Below are 26,244 nucleotides of genomic sequence, written 5' to 3'. Positions count from 1 at the left end.
CCCGCCAAATAACAACAATGGCTACATCATCGATCCCACAGTTAGATTTGAAAAACAAAAGAGCCAACCTGAAGATGTAAAATAGGGGAAAAAACGACATCTATGTACGTACCGTTCCATATTTCATGGACAAATACGGTCTACAACAAATTGAAGTAATAGGCCTTATGGTTGGAGCGCGCGGAACTATTCCCGATTTCTTCTTCCAGACCTGGCAACGTTTCAGCCTACAGAGGAAGGCAATTGATGACATCGTTCTTGCAGCTCTGAGAGGATCAATATTTATACTCCGCAATCATCTCTACGGTCAACAATGAACTTCAACTAATTAATTAGTAGCTGCTTATTTATTCAGTCATTTCTTGTCATTGTTGTAAGACTCCCTTCAACTTAAACATATGTATATTATTTATACTTCCAACTGCCTATTGCTCAATATGCTCTGTCTCTGTGGCAGCCTGTTAATACAGGGAGCTGTTATCTTTTAGATAAATAAATAATGGAAATGATAAATCATTTGAATCGAGGAGGGCTTCGATATCCCCAACACCAATTTGTAAGCCTAATTATAGGTTTGCAACGGTTTGTGGAAGCCGCATTACCTTATTTGAAGTCAACTTGTCTTCTTAAAACTATAACACAATATGTTCTTCCAGCAATGTGTCAGTCACCTATACTCAAGTGTTCTAATGAAGAGGATCATCAAACAATAGTTGCACAGATAATAGTGCAAAAATTTGTGAAACCCATGCCTTCCAATGTAGGAAAAAACATACAGACAGGGTGTTTCGTTTTTCAAATTCAGTGAAACCGCTGTCCAGAAAAATACTGAAATTATAACTCTTCTTTGACAATTCGCAAACAGCGGTGGGGACGTGCTGCCACCTAACGACAGATTCATAAAAATGAAGATACTACCTGGAAGTGCCGATCCTAGATCATATATACTAACAGATAACTCCTTTATATAGACTTTCGAGTTAGCAGTTGGAGGCCGGCTTGATGTAGTTCAATAATCGTTAACAGATGGCACAATGACCAACACCATCACGAGACACGAACTCTGAACCGGTCTGGTCGGTCTAAATCGATTATTTCTTGCTTACGAGATTATCTCGTATGTACTGTCGACAACTGATGACCATGGATAAATATTATTGGCCTTTATGACCTTGGAAAGTTCGGAACGAGGCAGCTATAAATATAGTTGTCACGTGGGCGAAGCGAAGAGATAAGATAAAGTACGCCTTTGTATTGAATAGAATACAATACAGTCTCTCGGCGCAAAGCCAATCTACCTATATAGAATATGTAGACCATGTTATAAAGTTATCCGTCGGCTAAATTATGATTCGTTATCTCTTCTGTTTTTATATATTTGTCGTGAATATTATTTATATTATCAACTGAGTGTATAACATAATTTATCCGTTAATTGATATTTTACTAATGATAAATCCAAAGAACAATGGGAAATAAGGGACCAAACACTGAAAAATAAAGAAAATAAGAGAATTTGACGTTCATAATTATAATGTTGTCGGAGTTTCGTTATACTTTACTTTGAATTATTTTAACTTGAACCACAAAAACGTATGAAAATTAATGTTAACATTACCTAATTAGTTATGATAGTAGTATATTAGAAAATTTGTGCATGTAGCCTGATTACAATATATAAGTAATACTAACCTAACCTAAGCAATAGTAGTCTTGTTTATTTCATACATGTTCGTATAATTATACAAAAAGAAGAATAATCTAGTTTGCAGCCTGTGATGTCTCATTTACAGTATTACATAATATACATATTACGATATTTACTAGGTACTTTAACAATATATAGTTAATAATATTATAAAATATACAGGCCTAATCCATTACCAAGAAATACCCCTTCCCTCACATTTTCAATACTGTTTACCTCAAAAGGCCTTCACACCTTATTAGACACTGGATTAAAATAGTCATGTTGATGTAGGCCTACAACATTACATTTTTTTGTCACTACTCCTGATCCCATTCTAACAGTTTCAGGTTTTGTAATTTGTAACAATACTAACAATACTGATGGTCATTCCATAGTGACACACATAACATTTTCCAAGTAACTATGATCTTCACAGGAAATTTAAATACTTAGGAGTTTATGAAAGAGACATCACTCTTTTAACATAAGCATTCCAAAATATAAACAGAAAATCTTAATGAAAAGGAATAATTAATCATGTAAAAAATATGAATTATATGGTGTGACGAACATTTCCTTGCCACTTAATTTATTATCAAAATGGAAAATGTTCATATTATTGTGTCAAATGACATAAATAGTTGTTTTCCAAAGAATTAAGACACTTGTGTAGTACATGTAACTGCTGACATACTTTAATGAAAAAAAAAACAGTGCCATTAACAAATAAAATATTACGAATTATATTGTGACACACGAACATTTCTGCCAAGTTGATTACTATTTTTTTCCGTTGCATATCGAGATTTATACACAGTGCCTACAGTTCTTATTATACAAAGCAACACTTGATTACACTAAAATACACATTCAGATTTAAAATGTCCTTGGTTATTTACAACCATATGTGGTGATATCTCCTGTGTAATATCATGTGATGAATACACCAATATAGGCTATCTACTTTTCCTCCCATTTGTAATACTTTCCTTTCTTGAACATCACGGAAACTTTAAATTCACCACCACAAGCTTTTGTAAGTTCCTCTGCTTATCCGACGTCTTTTTTTTAATTGATTATTTAACGATGTTGTATCAACTACTAGGTTATTTAGCCTCGACGGGATTGGTGATAGTGAAATGATATTTGGCGAGATGAGGTTGAGGATTTGCCATAGATTACATGACATTCGCCTTACAATTGGAGAAAACCTCGGAAAAAACCTCAACCAGGTAACTTGCCCCAATCAGGATTTGAACCCGGGCCCACTCATTTCACGGTAAGATGTGCCTACCATTACTCCACAGCAATAGACCGAACATGGGTTATGTACATTAATTCTTTTGACTTTCGGTTAGCTTTCTTAAGAATACGCATAAAGAAATGTAAGTTAGTGCTTTCCAGGCTATCCTTGTAATATTAGTGACTTATTTCAACCAGTTTGTTACTAAAATATATACTGTACCTAAGTGTTTACTTGTGACACTGGTGATCCATTTAATTGGTATATGAGACGAATTTAATTTTGCGTTTTACAGAAGGATACATATTGACTTACTTTTGCTCACATTGATTTTAATTTTATTTGTTGTAGTCCCGTTTTCAATAACGTCAAGCTAGTTTTGCAAGGCGGTGATATGAGATTTATCACTAATTTTTTCTATATATTATACATCCATCCACGAATAAGCTTGCCTAAGAAGTGGCATTTCTATTCAAATCCTGCAATAATTTTCAGTAAATATTTTGCACCGAGAAGCTATTATACATTTAATTTTACTTCTGAGACCAGTGAAATATATGCCAATTTTATTAGAAAGGTGCATGTATAATTATCCAATAGTATGATGTTATTTGCAACAAAAACTAAAGGGCATGAAAGAAAAGAAGACAACATTAATGCTGTGGTTCTTAGAGTTCCCATAGAGTTACACGTTCATTGTCCACTGAAAGTTGTATTTCTCTATTGAAGTGTAAAAGAGAAACTCTCATAAATTATGTCAGAAACAAAGAAAGGCACCTCCCAAATATGTAGGATAATTAATTTAATAATGTTATTACCGGGACTTGAAAATAGCAATCATATGTAATGGGTGGGGAAAAAATACTTTTTAATCGCGTTTCTATAGTTCGACAATGCTGACTATTCAGAGTTTTGCCTGACAGGTGAGCTACCATAAATTCCTTGAAGTCCTAGTTATTACTGAAACCAAATGTGTGTCTATTGTCAAGAGTCCATTTTATTTATACTTGTTAAGACATCATTCATAGACTAGTTACCGCTTTCAGTTTTGATACTACATACATTGAAATTAATCTATTATTTTTCGTCCTATTTATACATTTATATTGAATGATTCGGTCTATCTTCATAACACATCTCATCAACAATACTGGATAAAAAGAGTTGAATTAGCTTCCATGCTGCGTTGTATTTATTTTGTAATGTTCCTATAGCAGAAATATTAAATAGGAATTCCTTAAAACAGATTTATATTCACTCCTATGCCTTTATATACAATACCAGTACATATATTGTATTTCTTAAGATTTGGTTACTTTATAAACAGTATGTTAGTGCAAGAACTCTTTTTTTCATATTTAATAATTCTGGCATGTGTCAATAAATATGCTTGAGACCTCTGTCTCTCTGAATTACTCTTTACTAACTGGAAACATATTTCAAATTTATATTTTAAAAACGTATTAAAATATTCTCACAATTTAGAGCATAACAATTCCCGAAATAATCATCCTACATTAAATTATTAAGATAAAAATGATTCAATCTATCGCTTGTAACAATACCTTTATGGTCCTAATAAATTAAGAAATAATTCAGGTACATCCAACAGATTTATTTTAAAATGGCCTGCAGTTATTATTTTGAATTTTATTGTACCTTACAAATTTGAGTTAAGGTACAATAAAATTTAATCAAGCTTCAAACAAAGTAATTCCATCTTTCCAACAGGGGGACAATAAATACTTAATGTAATGCTAAACTCGAAAAACTTATTGATGCAACTTAATTTCATATTCTATACCACTGGCACCAAAAAAAAAAGTGTCCTATTGTTCATACTGTTTCAAGATGAATAGTTTCTTAGTGTTTGTCCATTCCACTTTTTTTATTGTCCTTCCCATTTCTATTTCTCGCATTTTGAGTAGGTACTTCACATGTAGTATATGTTTTACTTTAATACATATAATGACCATGAAGATATTTGGATATGTCTTACAAAATTCTTGCTGAAGACCACTGTGGTAACATTCTGCCGCATCTGTAGTTTGTACATTTTGAAATTTTCGTGCTTCAGCTCAGAATTCAGGCGGGGGGAGGGGAGGTTGATGTGCCAATGTAGTTTTCCAGAATATAATAATATTCAAAACATTCTCTAATAGGAGGGGCCTCTGATATTAGCTCTGCAAAAAATCTGATACTGGTACTTCTGTTGCTGGTAAATAAGAAAGAACGAAATATAAAAATTTTTAACCGCTTTTCGAATTTCAGGTGCTTTGTGTCTCAGCTGCTGGTTTGATATACTGTTTGTTTCCTTTAATTTTCCAGAGCAAAAACTGTCCTAAGCGAAATTTACACTCTGTAATTTTAACACTGGAAACATTTATTTTGGTAGCATTGTGTGATGCTATTTCATAATATAACAAGAGCTTTGAAATGATTAACTGCTAACTACTACCTGGGTGAAAGTAGCACTGAAGCGGTTCCTGTGAGTTCTGAAGTGAAAACCGTTCAATTTATAAGGAATTTTTTTGTGGAGATGCAGTTGATTGTATATGCAAGGTGTAAAAGTGCCTAAAACTAACTGACCCCAGTGCTGTCATGGAGGCCACACGAGGCCATATATCGTATTGAACCTACAATTTTTTTTTTAATTAATCGTATGGGGAAATGAAAATTTTGTCTGTAAGGAGCCATACGGCATATGGGTGCCTACGTTTTGTACGTGGAGATCTATACAGATCTTAGATCATCTCTGGCTGTTCCTACTGTACCTACCGGTATTTTGTTTGATGTTCATAAACAAAAAATTATCCACCTCTTTTCAGCACTGGAATCCAGAATTATATAAAATAATGGTTGAAAAACGAGAAGTGCTGCAAATATACACTCCAGGATTCATCGAGACAAGTGTGCATCAATGGTGGTGCTACATGATGTATTCTTTAAATCAAACTTGTGCAATTAAATTGTAAAGCAAAACAATTTTACTTCTTCTTTAATATTAAAAAAAAAAACTAAATGACAATTGGAGAGATAGAGAGAGGAGAGTAAAATATATTTCAAGGGAGAAAACAAGGGGTGGGTGCATGGCCAAGAAAAAAATTACCATGACAGCACTGACCAAACCTAACCTGTTACAGACTCATGTATGCAAGGTGAAGAAGCTGAGTATGAAGGAAACTACCTCAGCGCTAATCAAGATTTTCAGGTATAACTCCCTGCAAAGTTGATTTGAATAATTTCTAGGGAAAAATTGTTCCGGGGCTGGGCATCGAACCTGGGACCTTTGGTTTAACGTTCCAACGCTCTACCAACTGAGCTACCCGGGAACTCTACCCGGCACCGATATATTTCAAGGAAGAAAACAAGGGGTGGGGTGCGAGGCATGGTGCAGCGCTAGTTTAACTCTTATAGATGAACTATATATATATATATATATATATATATATATATATATATATATATAAAGAACTTCAAGTGTCAATATTGTCTCAAAGGTTTCTGTGTAACAAACTTCATTTAGAAATGTCCATCTGCGATTATGTTAACTGCAGAAGAAGGAAGAAATATTGTCGTAATATGAAGTTATTCAAATTTTCAATTAAGGGCAAGGAAAGGCTACAAATATTATTTTTGATTTCACCCTTATAAATTGAACGATTTTCACTTCAGAAATCACCGTAACTACCTCAGCACTAGTTTATGTAATTTAAGGACCAGTATAAATGAAATTTGATTAAAGTGAGAAAGAAATTCGTAAGGGAGGCGATCAGGAGGGATTGAGGTTGTCTACTAATTCGTTACAAACAACCATTATAGATTATTTCATTTGACTAACGATGATTTGTAGAGAGCAAAATACCTACAGTAGGGTAAAGAATCTAAATCAGTACGTATATGAGAACGGATATAAAAGTGTCAGGAAAATAACAGAATTACCGTATATTGCAATTAACTCTGCATTGGCAGAGAAACCGCACAGGGTATCGTAAATCTGCTGAAAATTAGAAAATTGTGTAAAAAAATGCATTCAGAGCGAATTTTCCAGCCTGATATCATCTCGCCCACATTATGGACATAATTCAATACCGTAAGACTGATATGAAACGAATACTAGAACAATTTGTTAACCAAAGACGATGTTCAGTAGTTGTTTAACAACATACAGAGCAAATAAAAACACAAACGCTTTTCTAGCAATAGTTCAGATGAAAAGAAAATGATTAGTACGACCGCTTATTTGTAAAAAGAACACTGCCACTGCCAGAAGCAATATATCAGGCCTACGTTATGAACACGTTGAATTTAATGTGGACGAGAAACGTACAGTTATTATTTATCTGCTTCCATATCGCATCATATAATACACCTGTAAAATGAAAACATGTAGGCCTAGCAAAGAGGAAACATGTTTGGGGGGGGGGGGAGGGAGTTGTAATTCTTCCCCTATCGGATAAATTTCAGAAGAGGAATACCTGCTTTTCCGTCATATTAAAAAATTGTAATCTTGTGCACACAAAATAAATTAGTGCCTTTTCGTGAGCATCATGATGTGCATTCAACAAACGCAGACAAATCTGCTCTTTTTAGTATTTTGTGTTAATTGTTGCTAGTGAGGTATTGTATACTGAAAATTAAAAACAATTAGATATCGTACATCAAATGATGACAGATTATATATTGAACGCAAACAACATTATATCAGCCATGTACCAAAATGTCATCTATGTGTGTTGATGAATTTGGGTAAAACAAGCTTCTGTATGCTACAATTTAGTAACATAACCTCACATTACAATGAGAAAGAAATTTGGAGATGGCATGACGTAAAAAAGTCATCCCACAGTCGTATTACTCTATGTACTTTCAGGTACTCTGCCATCTAGTGTTGATTATTGCAAGCTCATTTCTCGACACTAGCGACGCATAGCGTCCGTTATTTTCCAGTTGCGTCTTAATTTAATACAAGCTTGGGCAATCTGTTTTATATATGATCTAGGGTGCCGATGCAGCTTCGATGGGATCCAGCGGGCGGTGGTACAAAGTAATGAGATTTGTGGATATTTTGTTGCCACATAATTAATTAGTTGGTAGTGCCGCCTAGATAATTTGGGACGCTAAAATGTAGGATTGCCTGTAACTTAATGTACCATTAACAATAGATACTTACCAATTGATTTATGAGGCGTCAAAAGTTATGCTCTTGTACCACGAGGTTATATTGTAGATATTGAATCCGTTGATAATTTTGAAATGAAAGTGATTGCGTATGGGGAAATTGAGGTTATGCTCTATTAAAAGGAAGTAATTAATTATCCCATTTTGATACTTTGTAATGAACTGTTCAGCTTTGGTATTTTATAATAAACTGTTCAATTTTGATACCTCATAATTAACTCGTCAATTTGCATACTTTACATTCAACTGTTCAATTTTATATGCATGCAATTAGTATTGATAAGAAACACGTAATTTAAAAATCACTCACTCAAATTAGCAGCTCCACTGGATCATCTCTATCTGAACCTTCTAACGCAGGAATATAATATTGTGACTGTGAGGTCCCCGGGGTAGTAAGTTATTCCTAGCCTGTCCACTTTCATTTTGTACGTAGTCAAGGTACCTATTTTCTCCAAAACCTGTGGTGGTACCTGATAATTCTTGCAACACTTGTTCACATGATCCAGACCTGTCCGTATTGTCAGAATTGCATCCATTAATTCTATCTCCATCCGTTTTCGTAGACTTCACGACATTTATCATACTAAAAAAAAAAAATATTCTCTTCACTTGAACATTAGACCAAGAAAACAGTAAGATCCAGCAATTCTTGAAAAGGATTTATATTAGATGCGTCCCTGTAAATGGCTACTTCGCTCCAAAATTCAATTGTGTTCGTCTTTATATTGCACTTTACGTAGCCACTCTTTACGAAACAGTTGCTGATCTTGAGGCCCGACATCTCAATTATTTACGGATAAATAGCACAGAGAAAGGTTTAACGATATTGTACCGGTATATTTATAAAACGAGTAATAGTTAACACTGTCATGGTCCACGTCTTGCACAAATAATATTCTTTAAGCAATTGAATTTAGTTAGTCTGTATGTAATTTCTAATATATTATGTTATTAATGTTTTTGTTGATCATGTGAAGTACTAGTGCACACCGACAGCAGATGTTCGATGTTTAACGTTTAATTAGAATGCCACCATACTTACATTTTTTGGGTTTGCTTGATTATAGCATATCGTTATTGTTTTTATGAGAATTTATGTTGGCTAGATTGTAGAATGGAGTGAAGTGATCTGAGACACTGCCATCGTGATCTAGACCAGGCCGTAATGCAGGTTGTGTGACGTCACTCGATGAGTCGGGCTTTTCTATTTGAGTATACGGAGCTGAGTGAAATATATTACTTTAATGCGTGTCGGCGCTCAATTTTATTTAGTGTAATGTGTGTATAAGACCCCTTCACACTTCTTATTGCATAATATGTTGCAGAAATAATTACAAAACTGTGTTATTTTAATGTGAACGGAGTTTTACATGGTAACATAACCTGGTTGCATCAACATTTTAAGTTTGGAATGGAAGCTATTTTGAGATTTAATAAAGAAGAATTATTTATATTGTGATTTTAATTTAGCACATCTACCTTCCTTACTTGTAGGTACAAAATTTACCACAGTCCCTCCTATGAAATTAGTGTATGTACAGTTGTGTGTTAATCTGGTAGGTTAGATAAATACAATTCATTACAACCCAGTATAGTAGGGAACAAATAAACAATACAATTACATTTTTATTCAATGTAATATGTGCATAAGTTCCATTAATGCGTTGCATAATGTGACAGGAATAATAAATAAAACTGTGTTATTTTTATGTGAAGAGAATTTACCATGTTAACATAACCTATCTGCGTCAACATTTTAGGCTTAAGTTGAGAACGAAAACGGTTTTGAGATTTAATAAAGAAGAATATATTTTTAGGATAAACTTCAGAACGCGGTTACCGTCCTTACTTATAGGTAGAAAATTCACCACAGTCCCTCCTATGAAATGTACATACGTCATATTACTTAGTAGCGCTGAGGTATAGTTCCGGTAATTTCTGAACTGAAAACAGTTGAATTTATTTTTTGTGGAGATGCATTTGATCCTATAAGCAAGGCATATTAAAATCCTGAACGAACCGAACTAGTTTGTACATGCAAGATGTATGAATACGAAGGGAACTACCTCAGCGCTAATTTAGCCCTAGTAACATATTAAACTAATCAGACTTCAGACTGGAGTACCGTCTGAAACGAATAAATACAATTGAAGTGTAGACAAATTGCATTTATAAGTTATACGTAGCGTTATGCTTAATTATAATGCATAATTGCGAATATGGAAATAAGGCAAGTACTGATAGAATAAACATAACCTATAACTTCAACACAACAAAATATGCGTGCGATGCAACTGAAAATTGTTGAAATGTGCATAAATGAATGTGCAAGAATTTCGTAATGAAGCATGAGTGCTTTATTTCAACTAATTACAATTCTAGATACTGTAACAGTAATGAAAACTATAGGGTATAATTTTTCGTAATATACTATATGTATCTCGTTTTTAGTTCAAATTGTGTATATTATCAAACGTCGTATTATTTACTCGTATAATGTAGGTTATCCACAAATAAAAAGGGCGCAATAATTTAAATTTAATAAGACAAATACGGTAAACTAACAATAATGGATTAGACAAGAGTAACATCGGTAACGCTGCACTTAGGCCTAATCACAACTTACTTTACATGCCAGTCAATGTTTGACTTTCAGGTATATATTATTACACATATTTAGCCTACTGTTTATAAGACCAAAATTTCATTTAACCACATAAGGGCGCAATATTTAATCGAAATAAAGGCAGGTATTACACATACGAACTTTGCCTGCAACAACGTAATTTTCACACCAAAAATAATATTATACCTTAAATTGCAAGTAAATTGTGTCTCAAGTGTCTCACAATCACTGTTAAAAATTTTACTGACGCAATTACACTGCATTTCAGAGAAATATATGTTATTCTTCATGTACTGCAACTAAGTCATATGGTTGAAAGACCGCCTTTCGCGATCAGCTGTTAAGGGAGTCACGTGGTCTGCCTTACGGCCTGTATTAGATCACGATGGCAGTGTCTGAGAGGATAAAAAGAAGTGATATTATGACGTCACTTTTTGGATGGAAGTGGTTAGGTTGGTAGATTTGTAAATTTTGTTCGTGGTGGTATTCATGAGGTTTGAATGGCGTACCGCAACGAGTTAGATACTATAGAGAGGACAAAGATCTCAGAAAGTTGAAGAAAATTGAACATTGGTCCGCCATGTTTCGGTTAGTCAAAACAAAGGGGCGTGGCTCGGATGTTGTAGGAAATGACTGTGATGAAGTTAGTATTATTGTGAATTGAGTTACATATTAAGACTATGTTAATAAGTAAAAAGTAAAATACACACAAAACTTTACGTTTTATAACAGCTGTAGGCCTATGTTTTATTACTTTCACTAAATATAGCCCAGATATTAAATGACAAGCTATACTCGATGCAACCAAAGCAAAGCACCTAAAGACGGATGAATTTAATCGGCAGAAGAAAAATAAATAATTTTTTGACTTCGTCACAAATTTAATTACCTTACAGCTAGTCTAACCTAATATGAAATCATGTAATTCAGTGCTCACCAGGTGATTTCAAGAGAGACGACGTATGTAACTAATAGGAGTAAAATATAGTAAAGGTAGTGGCGAAAATTAAAAAAAAATATCCAGTAATTAAGTTATTGAGAAAAATTCATTTGAAATTGGAATTAACACAGAGAACTTTTGAAAACTGAAATTATTAAAACTACAAATAATCTCTTAGCATGCAACATAATAATTAAAGAATGACACTAATAGAAAGTTACTCACGATCATATCTCACCACATTTATTGAAACGATAAGATACTTACGATTAACATTGTTATCAGAAACAACAGGACCCACAGCTAGGTACACTTCTTTTCGCGTGATGAAGACATCATGTAGTCTAATATAGTTTGAAACAAATATTGTCGCGTGATGGAGACATCGTGTAGTCTAATATAATTTGAAACAAGCATTGATCTCATACGTGTCTCGCAACTAAGCAGAGGCTTTTGCAGAATAAAACTGTTCTTACATTATTTTGAACAATAATGACAAATTGTGTGTGATGCAAGTGCTATCTTTCCTCTTTGATAACAAAAAGAGCCCTAACGCATTAATAAAAAGAAAGTTGGAGTAGGCCCTATAAACACAATAAATACTAAACTCTTCATGGTACAAACTTATTAATACAGATATTTCGCTTATGCTGTCTGTCTTATCTTATAATTCTCTGCGGCAATGGTACCTGTATTGAGAGGGTTTAATTATCCAGCAACGAATATTATGATTTACGGTACATTTCATTTAAATCCGAGGGAATGAGACATTTTTGGAAATTTTAAAGTCTTAATTATTACTTTTTCATTTATAAATCAGCTTTTTACAAAACCTATAGCGAAATGTTTAAATTAAATATTGATGTATCTGAAAAATATAATACACGTACCAACTCGTTACAGTGTGCCTATGATAAGCACTCCTTGCGGAGGCTGGCGGTACTATAGACGCCATGTTTTTTAGGGAACGATCCATAGTACTGTTGGCCTCCGCAGGGAGCGCTTATCAGAGGTCTTTAGCCTCTCTATAGTATCTAACTCGTTGGCGTACCGGTTAAGGATGTGTTTGGATCTGAGTCCCTATTTACACTTGCTATTTGTCGCGCAACATCAAGCGCTTTCTGTCGGCTATATGTAGCATCATCTTTTACACTTGGCAGATTTTTCGTCCACAAGTCGACGCAAGTTGTTGCGCTTTCTGTCGGCTAAATGTAGTATCACCGTTCACTCTTGGGAGATTTCTCGTCTGCTACTCGAGGCTAGTTGTTGAGCTCGAGCAACGTGTGAAAGATGTGGTGAGCCTTTTAAATGAACAGAATGGATTTTAACAATAAAAAGTAGCTGGTTTAGCTTCTGCAGCTTCAAGTGTTTGTTAGCTTGCACTAATGAGAAGAAAAAAAGAGAGAGAGAGAGAGAGACTGGGAAAGGAGATGGAGGTCCAGAAGGCAGGAGAAAGGGTTATTCCATGTTCTCAGTAAAGATTTCAAACTGGAACAAAATTGCCCAATAGATATTTATTATATTTAAATGAATTGAAAGTTTAATTTTTTCCTTGCATATTGACCTCTGATGTTCTTTATTTTTGTTTTGATGTCGGAGGGAATAGTATTGGGACGAACAGACTCCAAATTTTTACAAATAAACTCCAGTGCATTTTCCCTCCGAATCCTATTGTGATAGTCCTTATTTGTGATGCCATAAAAGTATGGAAATTCCTCGCAAAGCTTGATTAATTTCATTACTTGGTTTTTGTTCCACTCTGACATGATGCTACAAAGCGCACGGAAAGAGAGAAACAGCTGATTAAAAGTTGTCTGCTACTGCTTTTCCGAACCATGTTCGGGTCCTGTCGCGTCAATTCGGCTGGCCCACCTAGGAAATGTCGCACAGAATAAGAAACTGCTTCTACTCAGCAGATGTCGAAAGGAACGAAATCCGTACTGCGCATGCGCCCGCGCTGTAAGTCGAACGACAAATAGCAAGTGTAAATAGGGACTGAGAGGATAAAAAGAACGTTTGGATGGTGAGCATTTTATTTGTTTCTTTATAAGGATGGGTTTTCGTCTGCTTGGGTAGTAATTATGTATCGAGGATAATGTTTAATTTATTTATTGTAGATATATGTTTTTATTTTTGTTGGTTTTGTATATATGGTTGTGTGTGTGGATCTGTTCGTTGTTTCTTTTTAATGTTTTTATTTGGGGTTATATTGTAGAATGGGATATCGTCAATTTGTTTTTTAATTTTTTTAGCTAGTTTTATTTATTTATTGTTTTGGTTTACGTCGGCCATGTTGTGACGTCACTGCGTTGTGACGTCATAGTTGACGAAAATTAAGCGATATCCTATAGTAAATGAATCCCTATTTTATTTTCAGAAACTTCGAAGATTAAAAACCGCTAGTATTCCTCCTAATTTTAAACCGCGAGACGGTTATCCAAAAAAGCTAGATTTAGCGGGAAAACCGCAGAATTGGCAACACTGAACCCAAACCAATTGGATACTATCACCACAATCTTCGAACATAAAATAGACAGAAGGGGCAAGGTTTGCTGGGTAGTGGCACCAGAGTTCGATCAGCTGATCTAGGGCAGAAGCGATATTGGATATGGAAAGGCCAGTGTATGTCTAGTGGAATATGAGTGTTTTGGATTAATTTTGGTACATAAAAATTAGAAATAACGATAATATTTCATAGGTGGTTATATTTGAGGCATATTAATAACCTCACTGCAATGTATTAAAGCGCGATAACGTTATTTAATTGTGTTTATTTCGGAAAACTTGAGTGCGTGTACGATTTCCTCACTGCCAGCAATTTATCTTTTAAAAAAAAGAAAGCAGATTTGTGTGTTTATTGAATGCGCATCATCACGCTTACGAATTGAAATACAGAAAAACAAATAGGCCTTAGCCTACTTCAAGTTACCAAATTACCCTATTCGTTTCGTGTTCTTGTTTCAGTTTTGCAATCGAATCTTCAATAGGTCTCAAGTTATGTCAACAACGTAACTACAGTGTCCTATTAAATTTTTGAAATGGTAATGGCATATAATTGCATCCGCTCGTCTCCCCCCCCCCACCTTGGCTATACGTCTATGGATGGACTGAAAGATATCTAGGTGAAACTAGCGTTGAGGTAGTTCCCATGATTTTGGAAGTGAAAATCGTTTCATTTAGAAGGAATTTTTTTGTGGATATGAAATTCATCGTATATGCAAGGCATAACAAACGCCTAAAGCAACCAAACCCAGGGGCGTAGCGTCCATGGATGTGGGAGATGTGTTGCATACCCTGCAATTTCCTTCAAGGTGACTCTGAATTATGAATTATAATATTGTAACATATAATCGTTTTCGGACAGATCAAGTTTTCCCAGAATGTTTGATTTTGAATCGCACTATGTTTTAATCACCTTGAACAGAAGGCGCGACCATTAGTAAGAATTATACTGTAACTCAGAGATGTCCAAAAGGTGATTCGTGAATCACTGTGTAGTCACTATGCAACCTGCAATGTAACCCTCTCCATTCGCCCTCCTTCCCCGTAAGGCACCCTGACTGCCATAGCGTGTGCTTGATACAATAAACAAGGCAGTGGCGGCCGTACCGGGCGTATAAGGTGGTTTACAAATGTCTCTGTCCAAGCCTTCGACCTCCAGATTTAATGTATAATGAGAACTAAAGTGAAGATTGTGATAATATAACATGTTTTATATGTACCAAGACAATTTCCGGCATGTTTCGAGGGAATGTACAACGTCACTATGTTGCACGGCATTCACAATATGCTGAGTTCAAAAGTATTATTGATTATTATAAATTAATATTATTATATTAGCGTTATTGGACATTATATTTACTGTTATTATATTATTATTGTTATTATTATTATTCATATTCTCTTATTATTCCAGGAGTAGATCGGGCAAAAGAACTGAGTAACCTATTAAGTAAGCATGCTCTGCATACTGACGTTCCTACATCTGACATGACAGAAAAAGACTCTTGTTAGTTACATTGTGTCATGGGAAATAGCCAAATGTCTCAAATCATTTCAGGAAAGGGAGTTTGTAAAAACATGCATGGTTAAAGTTGCAGAAATTTTGTGCCCCAAACAATTGCAACACTTTCGCAATTTACTCCTTTCTCGACAAACTGTTGCACGAAGAATTGAAATCATGTCTAATGATATATCTAGGCAGATTGATGCTACAATTCATAACTTTATACATTTTTCTCTCCCTTGTGATGAAAGTAATGATTTGACAAATACAGCTCAATTATCTGTATTTATCCGCGGTGTTGACAAACAGCTTAATGTTGAGGAATATTCATTAGACCTGATTCCTTTAAAAAATAACACCACTGGAGAAGAATATTCAATGGTCTTTGCTCGTGCGTAAATAAACATAATTTACAGTAATCGAAGCTAGTGTCCATTGTTGCCGAGAAAAAGTGTTTAATTGGCAGACTAAAAGTGTTTCTTAACGAAAAAAGTGTATCAGATTTCTACAAAGTACATGGCATTCTTCATCAAGAAGCCCTTTGTGCGAAAACTTTGAATTTTCAGCACGTCATGGATGTGGTGATACGTAATATAAATAAAATTCGAAACAGCGTAAAGTCAAAATGTAGGACCCACATTACGGACGAACATCTTCGTGACCAGTTACGGTTGGCAGTGTGTGATGCAACTCCCGATTTCAATGCAATATTGCTTAAAAAAAAATATGTGAAACTGAAGAAAGCTAATTTCAGCAGAATGCATTTCATTCCTTATTATACGTAGACATAAATATTGGTTTATTTTTACATCTGACTAATAATGATTATGTATTTAATTTGAATTCACATGGGACTTGTAGTTCCTAATAATTGTTTATTTCCAAAGTATTTTGAATCTGTTTAATGGTTTATACTACGAGTAATCATCATACTGTTCCTATGTCTGTAGTTTATGTATTTACTACGAGTAATCATCATACTGTTCCTATGTCTGTAGTTTATGTATTTACTTGTATTAATTAACAAATTGTGATTTTGCATCAAGCGAAACTAGACGAACTTCCCCAGTGATGTCTAGCGTACAATAAACCCGCCACTGTTCTAGTTAATATACCTGTAGCTATCCACGTCTTCAACCCTTCCACCCGAGGTCATGAGCTTATAAAAGTAGCGTCTTGCAAGTGATTAGGCGCAGACGATCCTTTTGGACGCCCTGTAACTCTATGGGCACGGCCCGCTTGATGTTTAAAAACATTTCGCAACGTCTCAACGACATTGAGGAAACTCGTGCAGAGAGCATGCTCGTGACCCCGTAGATGTATAGCGTTGTAATACATATTGTCGTATAGGCATGCTTGTGTTATAATATTATTTCCAGTGACTTATAAAGAATGATGAGTGAGTTATTTGTTCCAAAATGTTACTCTTTTCATTTGTGAACACTGAAGACTGTTTTGAAAGCTTAATTGTTAGTGTTGAAATAAATTATTTAGGTTAAGATCATTGTGTTATGCGCTTATTGGCTCAAGATATGTACGCTGACAATATAAATCCAAGAGGTCACGCAGTGAGTGAAAGGGAAATTGTTTCGTGTTCATTGTCGCAATGCATCAAATATGGAAACAAATTGTTGTATAATCGACAAATTGAAGGTAAGGAGCTTCCAGACTTCAACGTTCTGTGAAAAAGAAGACGTAATTAAAGCAGGCCCTTCAAAACCAGTACTGAATATCACTACGAACATAAAAAAGTGTGTAAGACATTTTAATGTAAAGATTTATGAAAGTGAGTCGTGTCTGTGAGGTTGTAAGACTTTGAACAAACTGTTTTACTGGTCTTGTCTTCTCTTTTCTAATGAAAAGGCCGTTTGAAATACGGGGAAACTCCAAGGAGAGCCACCGGCGTAACTCGGTCGGCTAAGGTGCTTGCTTGCCGATCCAGAGTTGCAATAGGGCGTGGGTTCGATTCCCGCTTGCGCTGATTACCTGATTGGGAATTTTCCAAGGTTTTCCCCAACCGTAAGGTAAATGTCAGGTAATCTACGGCGAATCCTCGGCCTCATCTCGCCAAATATCATTTCACTATTACCAACTTCATCAACGCTAAATAACCTCGTAATTGATACAACGTCGTTATATAACCAAGTAAAAAGAACTCCAAGGATAGTAAACGTGAGTTTATTAATTTTATTTTTATTGCATAGTCCTAAACTAAGTTTATTAAAACACTTTTCAGTGTGTCTATTATTTGTCGATGTTTTACTAGGTACGTAATACTTGTAAATTTGTATTAGCAAGGAAGATAGGCCTATATGCAGTGTTTATACTACATGATAATTGTATTCGGTATATAGGCTATGCTGGATACAGATATGGGAAATTCCATTTTCAAACTATATTAACTGGGTTACATACCCCAGTCTGAAAACCAGGCTACGCCACTGACCAAACCTAACCTTTCTCAGATTCGAATATGCAAGGTGTATAAACTGAGTACAAAGAGAACTACCTAAGTGTTAGTTTAGCCGAAAATTGAATTACAGTACCACCAATTTTCAAAACTATGTCAAGAAAATGGCATCTAAGTACTGCTCAATGATCTATAAATTTCGGCGTTGGAGTTTTCTTTATTTTCTTTTCACACTCAGTTCAGAGGTGCCCAAAGCTTGTGACTGAAGCTTCCAGTTCCACTATGGGTAAAAAAAAAAAAAACGTAGGCTAGATGATTTATAAGGACATGAATTGATTCAAGGGCAGTTTCACTCAGGTTTGAAACAAGACCAGAATACAATGTATAAAAATGAAAAAAATATTAGGCCTACACTATTACTTAAATTGTTTTTATTCCAGTATAAATACGCAATATATATATATATATATATATATATATATATATATATATATATATATATACCGTAGAAATATTATTTTCCTCTAGTGTTTATATAAATAATTATTATTGTGTCATGACTTCATTTGTAAGCTTTCATTTTAACAGTACCTATTATTATTATTATTATTATTATTTTATATTTACTTATAAGGCCTATTGTGAGGATTTAATTATAATTTACAAGATATCCAGTTTCATTGTTACCTACGGTTGGTATAATTACCGAGGAAATTTTAAAACTCTGAAACATAATGGGTTAACATGTTACGTTAAATTTTTTCAAACATTCATTTTATGCGAAAAAGCGAAAAATCATATTCTTTCCCTTCCTCTTTGTATAAGTAGCTGCCAGTTTGTGACCTATTCCTTTTTATAGGCTTACATGATTATATTTATTTTATTAATGTGTGAATTAAAGTATTATATAAAGACACGGTAGGCCTAGGCCTATATTCCAGATTTATTAGTAAATAATCTTGCCCAAGTTACGAATAATTTCTAAAATACAAGGTTCAGTAGATGTTAATCACAAAATGAAACCTATTATATTTAATCTATTACTAATAATAAATCTGTAGCCGAAATTATTCTGGTAATTTTCGATTTTCCAAAAATAATTCGTCCTAACATATATAATTAACCACCCTGAAACCGAAAATCGCTTTTTTGACATTTTTGTTTGTATGTCTGTCTGTCTGTTTGTTACCTTTTCACGCGATAATGGCTGAACCGATTTCGATGAAAATTGGAATATAAATTAAGTTCGTTGTAACTTAGATTTTAGGCTATATTGCATTCAAAATACATTATTTAAAAGGGGGGTTATAAGGGGGTCTGAATTAAATAAATCGAAATATCTCGCTTATTATTGATTTTTGTGAAAAAAGTTACATGACAAATATTTCTTTAAAAATCATTTCCGATAAGTTTTATTCTTTGAAAAATGTTGATAGGACTGATATTTAATGAGATAAATGAGTTTCAAAATTAAAATAACTGCCATCTAAGGCGGTGTAATGAAATAAACAAATGAATTAGTCTATAAGGGGCCTTGGTCAACAACAATCGAAAGCTATGAATCATAGCCTACACAGAATGTTTCTGTGTTTGTATGAAGTAATATCAGAAGCTAAATTAACCGATTTTTGTAATTAATTACTATTTCACCATTGGTAAGTGTAGTTTCTCTATATGGACTTAATGCTATAATGTTATTACAGTAACTTCGGAGTGAATTGAGGACAGGTAAGATTAAAATAGCTTCTTATGCACAAACAACTTGAGAGGCTATTCTGTGTATTCGTTTCCTGTATTTCTTAAAATAATGTTTATCTCAGAGAATTAACGAACCACAAGAGTGTATTGATTTAGTATGCAGTAATAATATGTTAGCTTAGCATTCCATTATTTTATAATCCAAATTTTAACTATGCTCAATTGAATCGTGTTAAAATACATAATATACATATGCATTAAATGCAATGCAAAAAATTGGGTAATGAGCCCAGCAGATTATGTTGCGCTGTTGTAAAATAAAATTTGTTCCTCCTGAGATTCAACAGCCCCCATAACAAATTACAAATTAAAAACTTACTTATCGGTGAACATCCGTTATCAACACATTTTTTATATAATATAATTATTTAAGTTATTTGAAGGGTTCAGAACCATAGTGGCCCAAGCGCCATTTACTGAATACGTAGAAAACAAGGGTTAAAATTAAGTTATTATCATAATTCAATGGAAACATATAGCAAGTAAAATAAAGTATACACATTAAATCTAAATTATATGTCCGTCTTCACTAAAGTATGGATGCATGTAATAAAAATTAAGAAACATATTAAAGGAATTGTCATTGCACCAAATGAGTGGTCTCTGGACCAAAATGATCGCATTTTAATTATTTAAATACAATTTAAATTAAGTAACATTAAACGATTTATCCTTCTATCAAACACGAATCTTCCCTGGATCAAATGTCCTATTTTAATTATGTAATTACTTTATATTTATTTCTAACGGGTGCAGCGGAGCTCACGGGTACGGCTAGTATTTCAATAAGACACAACTTTACTTTCTCACACTATTATAGTTTTCAAATCAATCAAAGTTACATAACCTATGTTTTCACTCCCCCCAAATGAAGGGTACTTGTCAGACAAAGAAGTGCAAAGTACTTCCAAGTGACGTAAAGAAATTGCCATGATTAAACATTTTTTAAAAACAATAGTGTCCTTCCTTTTGTCAACTCCTTTGTTTCAATCTCACTTAATACATTTTCAGTAACTTCTAACTGCAATTTCCTTATTAAAACCTCGGCAGTAAAAGTATTCCACATTTTCATAAGACATTTATAGCTGGATTATCTTTAAGTTATTTCATGTTGTATTATAAAACAAGCCATTAAAACAAGACACTTGTTCAATTAGGATCTACCGAAACATTTTTTTTTATCTTAATACATTCTAGGATAGGCTGTCATCCGCAATCATTGCAATAAATTGCTTGTTCGTAAGCATACTGTGTAATGTGTTGCCCGAGACCAGCTGAGCTGAGAGAGCTGTTATTTTGGTGCCTCATTCATCCGGTAGAGTAATATTGAGCGCCCTCACTATTTACTTTAATGCTCGAAGACCACAGTCTAGTATATACAGTTGCGAAGCTTGGGATGATTGTTTGCATATCTCGCGATAGTTGCTACCCGCTTGGAGCGCTGTGAATACTAGGAACAATAGACTGTGTCACTGCCATCGTGATCTAATACACGCCGTTGGAATGCTTAAAGAGTAAGGTATATTTCTCTAATATGTGGTGTAATTACATTAATAAATTTGAAACAATGATTATGGGACACTTCTGACATAATTCACTTGCGAGTTAAGGTGAAATAGTATTTTTGGTGTGAAAATGACGTTGTTCGTATGTGTAATACCTCCTTTATTTGAATTAAATATTGCGAAATTCTTGTACATTCATTTATGCACGATTCAATAATTTTCAGTTGCATCGCACGGATATTTAGATATGTTGAAATTATAGGTTATGTTTACTGTACCATTACTTCAATATTCGCATTTATACATTGTAATTAAGCATAAAGTTACGTATGATAACTTGTAAGTGCAATTTGTCTCTATTTCAGTTGTATTTATTCGTTTCTTATGGTACTCAAATCTGAAGTCTGAATAATGTACTATGTCAGTAGGCTAAACTAGCGCAGAGGTAGTTCCTTTGTACTCATACTCCTTCCATATACGAATCTGTAAAGGGTTAGGTTTGGCTTTTATTATGACTTCCTTATACGTTCACCTGCACCTCCACAAAAAGTCTTATAAATTCAACGATTTTCATTTCCGAAATCGCAGGAACTACCTCAGTGCTAGTTCCACCGCTTTACGAGTGCCGCCTTATTGGCCTTCGGACACTTGACTAAAGAACAGCTGTTGTACTGCACTATAGAGTCATTCCACGTCAAATCGCACAGCAATAAAACACGACCTTCTCGGAAATGGTCGAATTTTTTTTCATGAATTCCAGACATCAAATAAGGAGACCCGTATTTTTTTTATTTTCACAATTATTAATTATTTGTGTAGTTATGAATATTTGAAGTTACGCAAATTATGCGCGCACTGTTACATAAACTCGCTTGGAACTTTGTGTCTACATATAATTGAGATTTGCGGTTTGGCGCACTTGAAAGACGAAATACAACACTTTTTATTGCTTTAGACCTATCACAAATAAATTTAAAATTTGGCCTATTTTTTTAATCATTTCTTTTTCAAAGCAAAATTACTATATTAAATAGCCAAGTTAAAAATCTGAAAAAAAAAAAAAAAAAAAAGACTTGTTCGCTGATGTATTATCTGTAAACTACTGCATTTATAAATATGGGATCGGCACCCATACATTTGTAACAATTTATTTTTCGGAGGCATGCACGCGCTCGCGATGCCCAGCTAATGAACTGCTTGCAGCCATTGGCTAGAAGGCTGCCCGTGGAAATTTCCCGTTGCATCTGATGTCACCATACTAATCATCAAATGATTAATACCTTAAGGAACAGTAAATATCTTATCTAAAATTATTTTATTATTGTCAGCTCAGGGGGCAGTCCTTCACAGTTTATACTGTAATATAGCCAAGTGTTTGATGATAGCAAGACTGGGTAAGGCAGTAAACTTTATGGCAGTAAACAGATGGCAGGAGAGAAAAATAATCAGTTTGGGTTTGAATTTCGCGCAGTGACGTGACTTCTATACAACAAGAGTGATGGTAAAGATCGCGTAATATATAACAAGTGTTTAAATTCATTTACCTTCCTAATCACGCTTTTAAAAAGAAAAGTACACTAAGACGCGTAAGCCGCGACTTATTGATAAAGCTCAATTTAAAGGAGTCTTTGAGTGTACAAATATGTGATTTGTTCCGTAAAAATTAATCAATTTCCGCATAGGTCAGGTGAAATTATATGTGTAGCCGGTAGTTCTTGTGATATTAATAAACATAAATCAAATGAAAGTGTGCGGACAGAGAAAGTGATTATCCCAGTATTTCTTCTAGCAGTTCTATGGATACAGTGCTAGAAATCAGTGCTATTGAGGAATTAAACAAGAGTTTGATGTCAATAGAATCCCCTATCAAGAAAAGAAAGATACAACAAAACGACACCCCCGTGAAAAGTTTCAAAAGTAAAAGGCTCCCTAGCATGTTAAGTTTTTCATGTAGAAGATGCATCATCATCCATTCAAAAGTCAGCCATATTTTATTTTTGACGGAATGCAAAGAAAATACAACCTGAAAATTACATAGTTATTACAGACGTTTCTGAAAATTATTCATTTTTAATACAAGATTCGGAGAAACTGCAGTTAGTGTCCCGCAAGAAATTTTTCAAAGTCCAATGATGGGACACTGCGCATGTGCAAGACACAGACAAGTAAAGGAGCTACCACACCATAGATAAAGCTGGTGCTCCTACAGTAACATGTACTTAAACCGTTTTAGCAGGTACGTTTCACAATAGCTGAGACTCAACATAACAAATGGCGGCAGTTATATTGCATCGTTTAGGGCCGTTTTCTCCAAAGATAGTTAAACTTGGGATAAATTAAACCCGTTCAACTTTACTATTCAATTTAAACATGCTTCCATTTTCTCCATAAATATCTGACAGCCCACCCGTTTAAATTAATGTTGGCACTAGATGCCCATGGCTTCTCATGTGTTGGCTACACTGAATAAGTAGCCAATCAGAGCCAAGATTACTGATGGCGTGTCAGGTTTTCAATATGTCAGCCACAAGTCACGATGTCAGTTTACAGAGAATTAATGCTATAATCAAATCAACGCGAATAAAGAAGGAATGCATCTACTAGTTTCACAAATAAATAAATCATTTATACCCATGTGAAGTGTTGTGTATCATTTAATCAGCTGTTTTCTTGAATTTATTGGAAAGCGTTTTCGATTCCACTTTTCTCTGATAGGCAAGATCGTACAATAATTTGTGTCTTGTGTTAATGTGCATTATCTGGTGGCATGTGTGGATCCATTTTAATATAAAAATTCATTTCCTTTAGTTTATTCGTTTCCCTCCGAAAATCACGATCTTAATTAATTTCAAGAAGACAACTTCCAGCTTTTTAACGTGTTCGGTAACCCACTAAATTAGGCCTACCCAATGTACCCAGGATCTTGATAATTCTAAGGGAAATAGCTTTTATTTTTAACATTGTAGTATGTGACCTTATCTATTTATGTAATATTCACAGGCCCTAATTTATAATTGGCTAGAATGGGCAAATACCCAGAGCAAGGGAGCAAGAGAAAGTATTTTAAAGTAGGATGTTGAAATAATTGTTAAATACATGCTCAATGAAAATTAATATTTATAAATAGTGTAATAAAAGCAGCTTTTTGTTTGGTGAATTGGCACAATTATTGTTTAAAATTTTTGTTTGGCTATGGAAGGGATTAAGTTAAAGAAAGAGGTTAGGGTGCCAACATTTGCTCTGTCCTGTTTTCCAGTGACCTAAACCCAGGGCCTAAATATTCATAATAGGTGTCATCCTCTTGCATTATTTTTATTTCAGTAAACGGCTGGTTGTACTGTATGATTGCTCCATCGTCCATTATGAATTTTGATCAGATTATCATAAGCTGATTAACGTACACTGTAAGGTCCTGTGTTTAGTCATGGAGAATTCAGGGAAAAAAGTAAGAATTTTAGTCCAGTAGAAATTGATTTACTGCTCTCTTTACTTAGTACAAAGAAAGATATATTAGAATGTAAGAAAATCGATAGTGTATCTTTAAAAGACAAAGAATAAGCTTGACAAGAGCTAGCAGAAAGTTTCAATGAAATTAGTGGAACTGTAGTACTGGTAAGAGATTAAAGGGGAAGTATGAAAACCTCAAAAAGACCTGTAAAAGGAGATTTTCCGAAGATCAAAAAATGCACATCAGGTGCAGGTGGAGGTCCGAATCAACCGAACTTAATAATAACTTATATTAAAATAAAAGAGATTATTGGCACAATACAACTTGAGGGGCTACCATCTGTATGTGACTCAGATTGTCCTGGCCAGTCATCACTACTCGCATCTGTGGAGCATCCATCTGCAAACATTGGAAAAGCACAATTTCCTCCTCAAATCCAATCAATTCAAAATTCCAATGTAATTCCCTTTTCATCTGTGAATCTGTACAAGTCTGTAGCTTCTGAATCCCAAGCATTTGTCGCAGGTGACGATTCAAATCCCACTGATCAGGTAATTGAAGATATATACCAATAGTATCTCAGGATAATATACAAATTAATGAAGTAGAAGCCATTCCATGTAGCAATCAATTCAGTATTCGGGACCTGAGGGAACCTACTTCCACTCCACTCCTAGTAAAGAAGAAAAGACCATCACTAGACAGTTCATTGACAGGAAAGAAACTTATGGCATTATGGCAAGAAAAACAAGTTCTGCAGTTACAAAAACAAGCAACAGAGGATCAAATTCAGTTCCAAAGGATGGAGCATGAATTTAAAGTACCGGTAACATAAATATGAAAGAAGAACATAGAGTGAAGATGAAACTCACAGAACTTCATATAAAAAAATAAGGAGTTTGATCATGAGATGAAAAGAAGAATTCTTGAACTTGATGTTAGGAATAGGGAATTGGATCTTAAAACAAACAGCTAACTGAAATCACAAGATTTTGAAGTAGTTATGGTGTTTATTTTGTTCAAGTCTATATGCTCTTTTTTATTTAAATTAAAAAAATTAATCTAACATATTAAATCACATTAGGTAACTTATATACTGATAACTTCAGTTTTGTGGTGGTTGTAATATGTTATGATGTCATTTTGATATTTTCATAATGTCATTCGGTTTATATCATTCACTGTATTAATAATACCATATTCAACATATCACATCAGGTTATCATGCTACTTAAAACAGAAGATATTTAAATTTATGTAGCATCTTAAATAATTGAATAACAAGTTAATCAGTAGGTAGTTTAACTTAATTCCAATTGAAAAACGAAATTTATTGCATGTTATCACCTATCACATAATTTATATATGGCTTATTTATAATATAGTAATAATACATGAGAAAAAAACAGTAGGCTAAGCCTAAGTATAACATGA

The 26,244-nt window shown here is 34.1% G+C and overlaps 1 protein-coding gene across 4 annotated transcripts in view; it reads left to right on the top strand.

Moving 5' to 3' along the window:
• The window catches only part of LOC138700129 (zinc finger protein 235-like), a 196,137-nt gene that overhangs the window by 121,023 nt on the left and 48,870 nt on the right, over nt 1–26,244 (top strand). Inside the window, exon 1 of one of the 4 annotated variants that reach the window (XM_069826493.1) lies at nt 14,086–14,305. The exons of 1 other annotated variant lie outside the window; for it this stretch is intronic. Coding sequence is in view for 2 of the 3 variants with exons in the window: in XM_069826491.1 (XP_069682592.1) it covers nt 17,718–17,861 (144 nt within the window). In the remaining variant the exon portion in view is untranslated. Of the gene's footprint in view, nt 1–14,085; nt 14,306–14,939; nt 17,343–17,364; nt 17,862–26,244 lie in introns of those variants that run through there. 2 more of the 4 variants (XM_069826492.1, XM_069826491.1) reach the window with 2 other exon arrangements.

Source organism: Periplaneta americana, chromosome 5, assembly GCF_040183065.1.
Source record: "Periplaneta americana isolate PAMFEO1 chromosome 5, P.americana_PAMFEO1_priV1, whole genome shotgun sequence".
Classification (NCBI taxonomy): domain Eukaryota; kingdom Metazoa; phylum Arthropoda; class Insecta; order Blattodea; family Blattidae; genus Periplaneta; species Periplaneta americana.
Note: the sequence above shows the minus strand (reverse complement) of the source record. Positions and strands in the feature narration are given on the sequence as shown.